Below are 15,720 nucleotides of genomic sequence, written 5' to 3'. Positions count from 1 at the left end.
GTTTCGTGTTAAAAAATAATAATATAAGTAAGTACAAATCAATATTTTCTATTTCTTTTATTTTAGCTTTATTGTTATATTATTATTATGTATATATATGGTTTCTAATCTTGATATATATATATATATATATATATATATATATATATATAGCTTCTTGATTATACTCACACATAAGTGTATTTGTTTTATAGCTTATACATACACAGTCATATTATTGATGCTAGCTTTTTTGTGATCCAGAAATCTTTCGGCTTTGGTGATCAATCAAAAAAGAATATTATGTTTCGTCTCCACTATCATTAAAAGGAGTCCATCGCTTCTATGAAGTACAGTACTTATGTTCCTTCAGTCTATAAACATGAGAATTATTAGAATCAGGATGTGAGAGAGAGAGAGAGAGAGAGAGAGAGAGAGAGAGAGTTTCAGCAAAATAAGAAAAAAGGAGCTAGAGAGAGAGGACATTTATTTAAAATAAAAGTGGCAGAGTCTAGGTTCTAGATTGATTTTGACCTGAGTAGAAATTTAGAAGGGTATTGCTGTCGTGGAGCTTAATTATTTATCTTGGCATGGAAAAATACAGCCCATTATCGAACAAGAAAAAGTAGCAAAAGGAAACGTACAAGGGGAAAAAGAGTACTCGATCCCCGTAGGACGCGCTGTATTATTATTTCAGACTAAAAAAATAAATTAGACAAATAATTTTATAAATAGTCCGTCAACTATGATTTTATTTTTCCCCTTCAATTTAGTTTTTAATATTTAGAACATTGTCATTTATAAAAGTCTTATTATAAAAAGTCAAAATCTTAAATTATAAAAAAAATCTCATAGATGAAGCCTTCGTTCTCATAAGTCTTCCCCAACAGAGATCCATGTCATCAAAAGGATTATTACTCATAGATGATATTCAAATCTAAATAGAAGAGAACTAAATCTTGGATTATTAAAATATATAAAATAGAGAAAACATAATTAAAAAAGTCTTCCATGGGGGATTTATGATACAAGGACTTGTAGAGGAGAGAATCTCCACTGAAACTCTTCTTAGAGTCGATCTGCTGTACCCCTTGTTCGTGACTCGAGAGAGCCAAGATGCGGAAAGAAAAAAAATAACCGAAATTCTAGAAAAGGTTTTTATTTAGTGTGTGTGTGTGTGTGTGTGAGAGAGAGAGAGAGAGAGAGAGAGAGAGAGAGAGAGAGAGAGAGAGAGAGCCAAAACCACATGCAAACTCTTTTTAATTTATTACTTCATTTTTTGGGTACTAATTTTTCATGAATTATGATGAGTATTAAATCTTAGAATGTCAATAAATAATATATATATATATATATATATATATATATATATTGGAGATTTATAATATATATATATATATATGTATATCAAATTTTGTTATATATTTTGTTGAAAAACATAGTATTTTTTTTGTTTGCTCAAATTGAAGAACATATAGTGATTAAACGCACGCGCTTTTAAACGTGTAAAGATTGTATTTATATAGAGATATACATTACAAATATTGTAACATATTTGAGCAAACTGAAAATTATGCATACAATATATATATAATTAAAGTCTCAATCGAACACATTAAATATGATAAAAAGGTGTTACCCTGAGAAAATAGTCTAAAGACTATTTGTCAAAATGCAAAAAGTGAAAACAGTTGGAGCAATAATTATGGTTTTGATATCCGGTCTAATTGATAATATAGAAATATTAAAATAAAGGAGAGAGAATGATTATCACATCACGAAGCACATATATATATATAGTACGCTCCTATTGTTTAAGCAATATATAGGACCTCTTTATACTTTATAATTTATTAAGCAAATAGATAAAATTAAGACACATGTTTTATTTCAGGTATAAAAATTTCATAAATTAAAGAAACGAGATCGAACGTACTATATATCCTTATATGTCCGAATAAATACTAGATAGTATGTTGCATAGTTTTAAAGAGAGTAAAAATGCATTCACATCTTAACACATTTGAAAATTAGAATTATGTTACAACATTAATCTCATCCGGCAAATTAGTATTCATTACTCTGTACGTTCTTATCGGTCGCGGTCCAACGGCCACAAATTTTGTGAAATTCATCTGAAAAAATCAACCTCCTCAACTATGATTGATGACAACCTTAATGTCTTAATGAAAAGAGTGAGAAGGGATTTTCGCGCTGCACCTTAATCATATTGGTGTGAAATGGTTCGTTAGATTTCTCTAGTACTATCCGCATCATCGGGAAAAGATGCACAAGGGTTTCTGAAATGATGGTGAAGACAATCGCCATTCGAAATGATCGTGTCAAGCTAATAGGTAGAAGTATTAAGAATATTTAAACAATGATTTCGATTAGTTCAATATATTCTCAAATTTAGCGCACCATATATTCGAACAAGAAATATTGTACGCTTTGTAATTAGAATTTTTAAGTCAATAGCATAAATATAAACATTAAGGTTTCATTAATTATTTCAATTTTTTTATTTTTGAAAAAATAAGATTACCCTTCTCATTGATGAGGCGGAAAGTCCGCCGAGATTACATGGCTAATACAAGAGGGGCATTCTAAAATTAATCTAACTACAGTTGGAGGAATGTAAAGAGGCTACCCAAGTTAAGAGGTGAGCCGCTCTATTTCCCTCGCGAGGGATTTTTTGAATTCTAAGTACAAATTATTCAGTTAATTTCAATACAAAAACATCAACACATATAAACGGTTTAAAAAAAATACTCAAAATAAAAAAATTCCACTAAACCTCTTCGTTTTACTTGCTCTATTCATATAAATAAATAATAGTAATCTCGGCCGACAAACGGATTTCACATCCGCAGAATAATATTCATCCTTCTCCGACGAAATAAACGGCCAATCTTCCGTAAAACACTTTTTATAGTAGACTAAACGGAGAGTACCTATATTCCCCGGCATGCAAATCTAGTCCTAGGATGGTACTAAAATATGACCCATAAAATTTTAATTTTCCATTATGTCCTTACACACTAGCTCTCTCTCTCTCTCGTGATGTATACATTCTCTCTCTCTCTCTCTCTCTCTATATATATATATATGTATATGAATATTTAAATTAGGGTTTTAGTTGATATATCTATTCGTTAATTATTATATTTTAAATGTGATTGTTGATCTAAAGGCTTTTACAGGGAATAGGAAAAAAAAAACTATGTGCAGCAGGATAAAAATAAGTTTAAGGAAGTTTATTGTGATCAAGAAACACAATAAAGTTCCTCATTAATAAATAAAAAAGAAAACAAAAAAGAAAAGTAAAGACGTATGATTTAAAATCACTTGACGTTCTAACTTCTAAGTGGCACCTTGTTTCTATACGGTTCATAGTGTTTTATATGCTACGTAGACAACAGGTAGTCAAGTATTCGCTTTTTTTATTACGTTTTCAAAATAGGAATGTGCTAGTATTAAAAAAAAAAAAGTAATGTACTTGGGATCAACTTTTTTGGAAGCTTTAGGCCGGCCAAAGCATTTCCACCAGTAGTTAGCTTATTCCTTTCGTTGTTAATATTATTAATTAATGATAAACTAAGCTAAAGTTTTTTATTTCTTACGAAAATAAGCAACACAGTATTAAGCACGGCCCAGCTTAATAAAATAAATTACAAATAACTAACCGCTTGCGTTTACTTCTCTCTCTCTCTCTCTCTCTCTCTCTCTCTCTCTCTCTCTCTCTCTCTCTCTCTCACGCACACACACACACACATAGCAGTTCCGTTCTTGAGAAAACTTTAACAAATTATAGAAATTTACGCAAACAGCAATAATATTATTAGGAAACTGTACTGATCTATTTCAAATGAGAAGAAATCTTCGATGAGGGTTACGGTTTTGTACAAACACGTAATCCTGGTATACATCGAATTTAGAAAATTATATTATAATAATACAGCACGCATGTAAGAAATAATATCTTGTGAGAAATAATCAAATGCTCAGCAATTGAGATACGTATATGTAATAAATATGCGACCATCTTAGAATATGTTAATCTTGTTGTTATACTGTACTACGCACTTAGACACGTGATATCCATACACACACACATACATATTGCGAAGTATCTTCTGGTAGGTGAATCGATAGAGCTGATTATATCGATAAATTATAAGGGTACGTTACGAACCGTTATATATATATATATATATATATATATATATATATATATATATATATATATATATATTGCCTACTAATAATTACTATAGCCGACCGGATGAAAGTCATGTGTCTAAGTTAAACATTGACTTCAGAAAATTGTAACTAATTAAGCCTAGTAAAATATCAAAATTTTATTGTGGCCAACGTTCCATTTTTATTAGAAACAAGCCATTATAGTGACATAGCCACAATTAAAGTTTAACCTGAAATCTCTTTTTTCTATCCTTTCTTTTGATTCACGTTTTCTTATTTCAAATAATAACCAGTTTCAATTTTCATTAAATGTGTCGCATAAATAAAATTAGTTGATTTGTTTTCTTAATTGTAGGAGATACTTCTTGTGATTATTTTTCACACTTTATTATTTGAGTCTCAATGATTTTGTACGTTTTCAATGTATGCAAATTTATATCTCTAAGAGTGATCACGACAACATAAATAACAATTCCGGATTTGTATTCTAAATCGCGAGTTAATAGTTGGTTAGAACTGTTAATATATTTCTAATTTTTATGGATTTTTAGTTTTTTTTTTCAAAATCATACAGGTAACAGTTTAATTGGTAATATCCGTTAATCGATTATGAGTTTATGATTTTTGGTTTGTATTCAAAAGTGCGCAGTTAATAGTCATTAGTAAGCATATGGCTGATTTCTTGTTCCAAAATTGTTCTCGGTGACGTGTTTGCTGATTTGTTGCCTTGTTTAACGCGATAGTTATTATAAACATTTAGTTTGATTCCAACAAATATATTTAGTGTAAATGAGCGAGAATCAATTTAAGGATAATACAATTTATTTTTCGTATGGTTATAATATTCGGTGGCTATAGTTAGCAAAATTACTCAAAACGATGACTACTTTACAATTAGAAGTATCAAAATAGCAATTAGCTACACTGCCCATGATTTTATTTCCCAAATATATATCTAATTCGTGTAAACAATTCCCTAACCCAAAATTAAACATATAGTTTTCACAACATCTATGTATCTATCAAAATAAAATAAGCTATTAATCCTTTTTAAAGTATATATAAGGTTGGATCAGTACCTGTATAAAAATAAAGTATAAGTATATGTATTGTTTCAATAAATAGACCACACAAAAATGCATGTGCAAGTATGTTGGAAGTTTAGGCTACAGAGGGACCTTGAGTTTGGAAACACTTCCTTCTCTTAAAAATTCTTTTCAACACTCTTTTGGATGACCCTCCTCCATTAAAGGGCCCTCGTGTCAATCATATATATATATATATATATATATATATATATATAATATAGTTCTATGATTAAGAAATATAACAAATTAATTTCTACGAGATAATTGAATATAGGGAAAATAACACATTTATACCCTGTGTTTTAGTAAAATGTCGAGTTTAACCCTCAGTTTTCAAAAATGTCGAGTTCATACCATCTGTTTTACTAAAATGACGAAATTATACCTTCTGTTTAACTAAAATGACGAAATTATACCTTGAAATAGACAACAGTGTCACGAATATTCTTTTTATTGACTTTTTATTGACGTTGACTATAATATTTATATATAAACACCAATTATCTTTAGTCATTCGCGCCATATATGTAATTTATTTAAAAACTAAAAAAATAAACAACAGTCTCTTAATCGTGAAGAACACAGTAAGAGACAAATGGGTAAACATCGATAGTTGATAGTCATCAAAATCGCATATTCGAACAGAGAAACAAGGATTTAGAGTTACAATTCGAACACGGAATGAAGTCATCTCTTAGAAGGTATGAGTTTTATTATTTAATTTCAATTTAAGGCTATTTTTATTTCAAAATTGAGAATTTGGAAGTTAAGGTACTGATTTAGATTTTATTCGGTTTTTCTTATATAAGAGTTAATATCAATGAAAGGGAGATTTGTGACGCTGTTATTCATTTCAGGGTATAATTTCGTCATTTTAGTTAAAAAGATAGTATAATTTCGTCATTTTTGTTAAACAGAGGGTATGAACTCGACATTTTTGAAAACCGAGGGTTAAACTCGACATTTCACTAAAACACAGGGTATAAATGTGTTATTTTCCCTTGAATATATTGTCAAAACTTAAAACCCTCCATTCTCTTCTCTTAGTGGCTTAGAAAAAAAAGGACCTTAAAATAAAGTGTATTATTATATTACCACACCATGGACATTAAAGTGACCACATAATTATGATGGTAGAATAACAAGACCCATGACGATTTTCTATATTGACATCAGTAATGCAGATGTAATTATGTCTTGTTGATAGCTTTTGTTACTATTGACGCGTATTTATTTATACTATATGCTTACAGTACGTATTGTTTCTCTCTATAAATGGCAATATAGGTGTTGTGTCACAAAGCACATCTCACACACATGGCATGTGTACAGAAAAAATAGCATATCGAACTACTTCAATGTTAATAATAAAACAATTAATGTATAAATAACTCACAATCAAACAGAAGTACACATATATTGTCATTTTTGGTTAAAGTCGTGCAGCTGAAAATGACACAGTGGCCTTTTTTACTTCTCTTTTCAAAATCTTACGTATTAATATAGTTTTTGGTATTGCATATAAATAAGGCCCGTCTTATATATATAGCATCCACTTTGCTCGAGTTATAAATTTTATTTTGATAATCGACCTTGTTTCTAGGATTCAAATAGTATTGTATATACCTACATCAGGACTTCGTATATTTCTGTAAACAAAGATAAAAACACGGATTTGACGAGTTCATGCCTATCCTTTATTAACACTACGAACTAAATTATATAACAAATTTCTATTACATAGATTATAGGGTTTTTATATCCGCACTGCTACGTACAGTAATCTATAACATAACCATTTACTTCTTTATATTTTGGTTAGCATATATTTATAATTATAATTAGTTTGCCATTATTTAAAATACAAAAATAACTTATACAAAATAAATTTATATTCATTTGAAAGGTAAACAAATTATAGTATAAAAAACTTAATCATTATGTAATAAATTATTAGAATAGTTTATCCGAACTGCTCCACTTTTAATAATATTACAAGTTATAGTCTTTTGAATGTTCAAAAACCTCCACATACCTAATTAATTTTGCAATCATCTTCAAATCCAGAATTTAACTTCTATCATCTAAAAATCTGGTCAGTTTTCCTTTTTTTATGTATCATTTTTTTTTATTCTTATAACAGAGTGGATTACTATTACCTAAAGGTGAAAAAAAAAATGATGACTACTTTTTTTTATCGGTTATATTAACGTTAACTGGATTTTGGATATAATAAGTAATACCACAGAATTTGAGTTAACCAAAGAAATTATAAAATAAAATGAACTTAGGTCTTCTAGCCTTTTTTTAAAATAAAAGGTTAAACAGTGAACCCAAAATAAAGTTAGGAATTCTCCAGCTTTATTAATAACTTATTTTCAATTTAAAGAAGAAAAAAAAAAACTTATTTTCGGCACTTACACAACTCGGTTGGGTCAGGACTAGATAATAGATGTTAGTGTTAGGGTTAGATAGATGCTCTCATTATAATTTGCCAGAAAAATAAAAATTAGGGCTTTTTATTTTCCAAACGCACCTACTTCCACTCTCTGTGAGAGGCGGTGTCGAATACGCACTAATCAGAACTCGTTTATGTGCGAAGGCATCTTTCGCTCTCCTTGACGCGACAGGTAAATAAGAAACAGACAGAGCGTGTAATAAACGCATCAACAACAGTAACGTTTTATTTTTATTATTTATTCTCTTTTTACAATCACTTCGCTAGGGTTTTGCTTTGTTCGAAAACTTAATGGAATTGTGATAAGAACCGCACATTTACGCCACGTGGAACGCTCGCACTGGCCGTGACTCTCTCGGTCCCTAAGATTTCGTGTTATTTCGCGTGTTACGAAGAATGTATACGGTGCGCGAGAGTCCACGGAATGTTACGGAGAGGACGATTTTATTACAATAATGAATAAACACTACACAAAACAATTAAAATAAAAACAGAGAGAGAAAAGAACACATTTCTCTTACAAGACAAAATAGATAAAATAAAACCCTCTCTCTTCATTTTTCACCCACTCTCTCTCTAAAAGATCGAAACCCTCTTCTCTCTCTCTAGGGTTTGTAAAAGGTTCGCACCCAAATCTCAACGGCTCAGCTCTCGAATCCGGCTCCGCGGTTCGGCTCCAGGTATTCGCGCCGAGTCTCTCTACCACTAGGTGTCTCTTTCTCGGATTGCCGTGAGAGATCGACGGAGATAGCGAGCTCCCAGAATTGACGATACTGTTTTTCGTGTCTGATGGTTTGATTCGAGTTTGAGGAAAAAGGTATGTTCTTTTATGTCGATCGAAATTGGTTCCGATGTCTCGTTTTTTCTCAAGGCTGGTGATAATTGGGGTATTTCGAAAGCTCGTGTGGGTTTGATAAGCTCAGTCTGAGCTGATTGGTTCGAGATTCGTAACTCGTATTCGCTGTTTGAGTACGTCAAGTTTGGGTTTTTATTTCTCATTTCTGGGTTTCGACTTTTGCTTTCTCTGATTTATGTGTATATCGATGCCTATTTTGTTTCGATGATTGTTTGGCTCGTTCTATCTCGTGAATTTATCAGGAACAAGCCCTAGGAATTTTATTATTTTTCTGGATGGACTTGAGTGGGTTTCCTTGTTATTTGGGATTTGAATGACGGGATATTGATGGGTTTGGGTGATTTTATGGCGTATCTCCCGAGAATTACGCTAATTTTTTTTTTTTGTTTTTCTGCGATATCGGTTTCACATAAACGAAACCCTAATTACGTGTTTTTCTCTTATTGGGTTTAATTTGTGGCACTTAAATTAGTCGGTTTAGCTACGTATGTTATTCTATTGCTGGCAAGATATCAGATTAGCCGTTTTAACTCGTGTGTTTCTTTTGGTGGAAAATTAGGGTTTCCAAATAGTTTACTTTTTGGTTAGTGATCTCTAAATGCAACTTGCTACTAATCGTTTTGAATATACTCTCTCATTTCTATCTGCTGCAAATTTATGGCTAATCTATTGAACACGACGCTTCTAATTAGCTGGGTCTGACTAAAAACCCTAGTTCTATTTTTTGCTACCTTTACCAAGATCTTATGTTGTGATTTTCGTTGCAGTGTTCAATTTACACCTCTATAGCCATTTTCCCTTATTGATTGACGTTATCTACGATAATAAGAGGTTGATTGAGTGCTCAACTGTTTGTTCACGGGGAAATCAATAAGCTGTTCAGCATTGAACAGTTTGTTATAAGGGCGCTATTATATGACGACTTCAACAAGTGTTTTGATGGAGGAGAGTACTCAGAAAGGAGATTTCAATATTGCCTCCAAGAATGTTGGATCCTTTGTTAAGATTAATTCGATATCCATAGATCTGGCAGATGTTAATGCTAAGAATAATGACGGCAAGTGTGACCACTTTTCCATTCGGTAAGTTTTTTTTTTCTTCCAATCTTTTTTATTTCATATACCAATTGGATATTCATGGTTGTATATATATGTTTGCTATTTGACATGTGACTCAAAGATACCTGTAAACTACCAGTGTTTGCACTGTCAGTTCAGTTGATAGAGTACATAGCAGCTCTATACTTACCTGTTGTCTTGTCTGATTAATGCTTTAATTTATGCACTGCATGAGCTAAGTAACTATTTGAAATTAAAATGGTGTAGTTACGCCTGTGGTCGAAAGAGGCGGGAAAAATTTATTATTATTATCTAACTATTTACCGAGCAAAGTCTGAAACGAGTGGCTCGTCTATGTAGTGAAGGCTGAAACACTAACATTTGGCATGAACTCTCAACAAGTTGTAGTTTGTACATATTTCACTACTTGATTGTCTGCGTTAATTGATTTTTCCTCTTGCGCCGTGGTTGCAGTGGATATGTTTCTGAAGTTCGTAAAAAAAACTGGAAGTTATGTTGGCCGTTTGAACTAGATGATGAGCAAAGCAAGTTGAAAGAGCAAACGTCTTTGCTACCTCCTTTAACTTCTCCGAAATTCAGATATTGGTCTTGCAAATGCTGTGTGGAGAAATTTGGTTGTACAGGCATAGAAAAGGATCACGGTACAAGATCAAACAATTGTGACAACACTGTATCTAAATCCAAAGGTGACTGCTGTCATATTCCATCCCCATGTTCTACGACAATGCCTCTGCCAAATGCTCATCAAGCTCTGAAAACGAACTTGGTGGAGGAACGGAAAGACGGTGTTTGTACTTCTACCGATGGGGATTCTAAACATATCCACCAAGACAAAAAGGCATTGGTTGCTGCTCAAATGCATAATTCCTTCACAGGTACATTTAGCATGAGGTCGAGACTGAATAAATAAGTGTTTATTAAACACTTTTCTCTATGCAATCTAGTTATTTGTAACACTTACCATTTTATTTTCATATAGGAACTGTGAATGGCTCTGCTAATGTCGCAGGTCATGAATTTCCTGGAGTAACTTCTGTTCCAGAGGAAATTAACTTAAATGTGATGCAGGAGAAACCAGAATGTCTCACAGGTATAGCTACTTGAAACAACATATTAAACTACTATACAATCCATGGGACTGTTAGTTACTGTAAATTCATGTTTTTGTTCCAGAATCTCGAAAGGACGAGGAGACCCAACCTGTAAATTTGTTTAAGCATAGCCGGGAAAAACACGATGTCACTGATGTTGCGCGTGCTACTCCTGTAGCAGCTTGTGAAATTTCCTCTATGAGTTGTGTCGCAGAAAACCCAATTTTTGTGGATGAAAAATTGGATAAGTTAAAGATAGCCTCTGGATCCTCAACTTTAGCTGGTTCTAGTGACGGGGCAACTAAAAATGCCAAGAAAAGTACCAATGGGCGTGTGGCAGGATTGTTAGATGACCGTGATCATGCATCCTCTGACAGCACAGAAATAGTTGGAAGACGTGGTGTTCAGGGTCATAAATCCTCTTCGCCAAGTGGTCCTCAGCGCAGGAGAACTCGTAAGATCCGTTTACTGACTGAATTGTTACTCGAAAGTGGAGAGGCAAAGACAGAGAAGGTAAGCAAAGATATCTCTCCTGTGAGCGTTGTCAATGGAGAATCTATAGGGGCAGGAGTCATTTCTGTTCTCCAAGGTCATAAGTCTTTTCCAGATAATTGCAAAGAGAATGATTCGAATGATAATAAGAAAAGGAAATTGCCTCGGGATGATGAATGGAAATCTCCAGAGATCAACTTAAACAAAAAATTGAAGAGCTTCAAGGAAAGTGAAGGAAATGACGCCAGTGCTCTTCCTGGTTCAGAGATAAAAGGTGATGCGTCTACTGGGTTATATCCGCAAGAAAATAGAAAAACCCAGTGGAGCAAACATGGAAGCGATAAGCTTCCTTTTTCTGATAAGAAAAAGAATAAGAAAAAGCAAAACAGTGTTAATGTGCACTCTTATTTAGTTCCAGTTGGAGAAAATTTCCCAAACCCGGGCCTGGACGAAGTTGGGAATTCAAACAAGGGCAATGTTCAAGATGGTGTTTCATTCAGAGCAGTAAACGAAGCATCCGCTAGCAGAGGATTGGACAAAATTTCTTTGTCTACTCCGAGAATGGAGAAGAAATCTAGTTTGACTAAGAGCAAAGGCAGGATGCCAAAACTAGACAGCGTTCGGTCATCCCAGTACCATTGGAACGATGCTGGCTCGATGAAAAGCGGTCCAATTGTACGCAACGAAGAAATTGTTCAAAATGGGTCCTTACAAGTTCCGTTTCGTCAAGTAGAAGAGGCATCCATTGACACAGGGTTGCAACTTTCTCTTGGCAGTTCTGCGGCTCCAATGAAGTGCAACAGGAAATTCACTCCTCAAGACGGAGATGGAATATCCCCGTTGGTTTGGCAGGAAGGCACGCCTTTGGACGAGACTATGAAGAAAATTGTAGAAAGAAACTACATTTCTGAGCCGACCGTTCCACCTAAAGCCATTGCTTATCCGTTTTACAAGAAACGAGCTCATGATGATGTCAACAGTCAATTCGTAACGTACGCTGTGCCTGTTCTGAATGAGAAACAGAATAGCAACTCGCAGACTGAAGGACGCCATTCTCTCGGGAAACATGTGGTATGTGTAGTCGTAATTTCTTTCACTGCAATGTTTGTCTACTTGCACGATGTTTCTCTGGCAGAATATATGGTTTATATTATCTTTTAGTGTGTATTTTTTTCGGAGCCTATTTCGGATTTCGGGAATAGTTTGACTAGCTTATACAATAAGGCCTCGGGTTATTATGTTCCAATGTTATACTTCTATATCATCTTATCAATGTGTAATATTCTATAATCTTTCTCTAATGAAGAAAAGGTGCTTCAACGTTCTTGTAACACTTTGCTTGACCGAAATTAATACAGTAGTTTCTCCATCCAGCAGCCTTTGCTTTTACCACATTACTACAGATTTATCTGCAGTTACTTTCTGTATCAAGCTACTCAGTTTCTTAGACGAGTGTTCTATTTACTAAATCGGAGTTACCCACTTTTTTTTCTTCTATGAATGAAAGTCCAGCGTTTCTAATAAAATGATATACTGGAGCAACTTTTCTACTTCCCCGCATCTAGTCTAGGGATTGCATCGTTTCTCACATATTTTATCAAAGTGTTTATTTACCATGATCTTTTTCAGGATACTTCTGGTGAAAACAGTGGTCTGAAAACAATCAAAATTAAAGAGCATTCTGCACTTTCTAGGAAAAGTGCTGTCGAAATAGCTGACAGAGCATCTGAGAAGGGATCTGCGGATGAATTCCCTATGGATATCGTTGAACTACTGGCGCGCATTCAATACGAGAAGGGTCTACCGATTCCCGAAAACAGAAAAAACATGTTAAAGGTAACGAACGAGGGTAGAAAAACTAGTATGCTAGAATATGATAGACTATACAGCACCGATCGGTTCAGAATACTCGAGGACGCTAGCAAGAGACCAAATCCTCAGGCCAGAAATGGAAGGAATGAAGTAGCCATGGCAAGGAAAAGTATTAAACCCACAAAGCAAAAGTTAATCGAACAATTTCCTAACGGCAACGGGGACCATGTGAATGGTGGCCACTTGGTTCAGAAGAAGTCTTCAAGTGCTATCCAAATTTCTGGTTCCAATCCTACAGAATGTAGTTGTGCGCAAAATTGCCGGTGGAATGCAAATATGCTCGGCCATGGATTTTTGAATACAAGTGTTCAGAGAGGAGCGTGCAATACCTGCCCGGTTGGTCAAAGGTCAATGGGCGAAGCATGGCCGCCATCTGCGGTCCCACTCGAGAGGCCAACGAAGTATAGCCTTCCTCCTCAGAAGCTGGGTCCTTCACGTAATAACATTCAGACAGCTTCAAGTGGGCCCAGTTTACAGCACAAGGGTGATTACATGAGCAGAGAGCAGGAGGTAAAGTATCAGAAGCATTACGCTACTAATCTTGAAACGCCTGGTCAGCACGTAGTTTCAGAAACTTTCAGCCAAAGAAACACAGAGTACACGTACGTTAACAAACATAACAGGATCGAGCATCAGCAGAATCTGAGGGGGTCGCTAGATCTGTATAGTAATGAAACAATACCTGCTATGCATCTTCTCAGCCTTGTGACCGCTGGGTTATCGTCGGCGGGCCCAACCTTCAAGACCCCCGGAAATGCGAAATTTCTCGAGAGGGACTGTCCCGAAAATAACTCAAAGGATTATCCTCAGATGATGGCTGGTGTTTATAACAGGCCCAAGGACGTCGCAAAAGACCCGATCGATAACCATGGTAAAAATCAACTCGTCGTGAAATCTCACGACTTTTTCCCTGTCAATCCTATGGCCGGACCATCCACTTCCTCGTTTCGTCAAGAAAAGGGTTTTCATAGGGCAAATGACTTCATGGGTCAAGTTCCGTTCAGCTCTCGGGGGAAAGAGAAGGTTCAGAAGAGCTCAGCCGCTCCTCCTGGACAAAACAGAGGCAAAGCTCTGAGCTCTGCTTATGCAAGTGGCGGTTACTCGCCCAGTCACAGTGCCGTCCCCGTCCATGCGACTCAGAAAGGCTTTATCGGTGCATCAACTTCTATGCTGCCTTTACTGCAACCTCGCACCGCAGAGTACCCGACAGAGCTCAGGCTCGGAAGCCCTCATGCCACTGGAACCTTCAGGCCTCTCAAAAGCAGGACCGAGTTTGTGGTCTGTTCTGTCAACAGAAACCCGGCTGACTTTAGCGTCCCCGGGGCTGAGAACGAGTACATGATTAGAGGGGAGGACCTAAAAGTCAAAAAGTCAAGAAAGAGGCGTGGCTCAGCGGCCTTAGATCAGCAAAGGCCACAGAAGCAAGCCAAGCGCACCGCAGAGAAGGAACGGGCGTGACTATCCAGTTTGCATAATGGTAATAATTCATACGCCTTTTCATTTATTATGACACATCTTTTCAAAATCTCACACATAGTTCCCTTGGGAGTTTCAAATTGAAGGTTAATTTGTTCGACATTATCAGGTAAATTTCACCAGCCAAGGCAACTTCATTCTCTGGTTGGATCAGAGTTCAACTCCGGTTCCCTCACGAAAAAGCAGATGTTTATTATCCGTCCGATGCTCCAAGTCCTCTGTACTTGGTTTGCATTTTGTTTGTCTGATATTTATTTACTAGGTTATATTTTGTACTAGTTTTGTAAAGAAAAAGAAAAGAAAAAAGAACCCCCGACACAGCCTTGTACTCTTGAAAGGTTTTACTGTAGTTCTTATGTATGAAACCCCTCGTTCCTGACCCGGAAGGCCGGGAAAACTTAGTCCACAATGAGGGTTATCAATAAATGGTGTTATCTTGGAGTGTTATACTTTTGTAATACAGCATCGACCAGAAACTTGTATTAGAAATATACACATGTATTTTGCTATTTATGAGTTTGTAGACAACAGACTTCTGAGACATTATTTACTATGTGGTGTGTTGTTGAAGCAGAACATGTACTTGCTGTGATCTAATGGCCTTTTCAGAGTCTCTCCAATGATTGTCTGCTGTAGGTAAACGAGTTCAAAGAGGGATTTAGAAACATTGATTTGTTGGTAGGCTTGTTTTCCTTTTGGTTTAGCTTCATGATTTTGCATATCCCATTGAAGTAGCAATGAGTCCGAATCAAAGACAAAGCCGGTCCCAAAGAAGCACTGAACGGCTTCCATAATGATCACTTAGTTACTGTTCGTATTCCTATTTGGAGTTGGTCTGAAGTATATCATTGGTTTCTGTATTCAGCTTGCCATATGGGTTTAGAAGAACGGTAAAGGAAACAATCAACGTTTAAAGGATTGATATATGGAAATCGTTTGCCAATTGTCGAGCTCGTGGATATTAAATGATAAGATTAACAATCATATCGTTTTGTATTGAATTCTTGAATACAATCTATTTAGGTTAAAGATGAAGTTGGGAATTCGTTAACCTCAACCTACAGCTTAGTTTACAGTAACAATGGTTTAATGCTTTTAATTATTCCTAAAATGGCGCAGAAAGTTC

The 15,720-nt window shown here is 35.0% G+C and overlaps 1 protein-coding gene across 1 annotated transcript; it reads left to right on the top strand.

Annotated features, from left to right (window-relative positions):
* The first annotated feature begins 8,233 nt into the window (after positions 1-8,233).
* Positions 8,234-15,459, top strand: EMF1 (embryonic flower 1 (EMF1)). The gene is made up of 7 exons (XM_089619455.1): positions 8,234-8,545; positions 9,352-9,666; positions 10,117-10,538; positions 10,643-10,753; positions 10,837-12,317; positions 12,876-14,595; positions 14,704-15,459. Exons 2-6 carry the CDS (start codon positions 9,500-9,502, stop codon positions 14,574-14,576), a joined length of 3,882 nt encoding a protein of 1,293 aa, XP_089475581.1. The 5' UTR covers positions 8,234-8,545; positions 9,352-9,499; the 3' UTR covers positions 14,577-14,595; positions 14,704-15,459.
* Positions 15,460-15,720: the final 261 nt, after the last annotated feature.

The sequence above is a fragment of the Urtica dioica genome, chromosome 7 (genome assembly GCF_054948205.1).
Source record: "Urtica dioica subsp. dioica isolate 48M chromosome 7, U.dioica_male_clone48M_v1_H2, whole genome shotgun sequence".
Lineage (NCBI taxonomy): Eukaryota > Viridiplantae > Streptophyta > Magnoliopsida > Rosales > Urticaceae > Urtica > Urtica dioica.
This window is presented reverse-complemented; position numbering and strand designations above follow the sequence as displayed.

What these genes read in the sequence shown, in the direction of transcription:
- EMF1 (XM_089619455.1), top strand. Translation starts at nt 9,500, where the DNA reads ATGACGACTTCAACAAGTGTTTTGATGGAGGAGAGTACTCAGAAAGGA. An exon ending in GAAACCAGAATGTCTCACAG is followed by an intron (nt 10,754 to 10,836) that starts GTATAGCTACTT and finishes TTTTTGTTCCAG; the next exon opens with AATCTCGAAAGGACGAGGAG. An exon ending in ATTCTCTCGGGAAACATGTG is followed by an intron (nt 12,318 to 12,875) that starts GTATGTGTAGTC and finishes GATCTTTTTCAG; the next exon opens with GATACTTCTGGTGAAAACAG.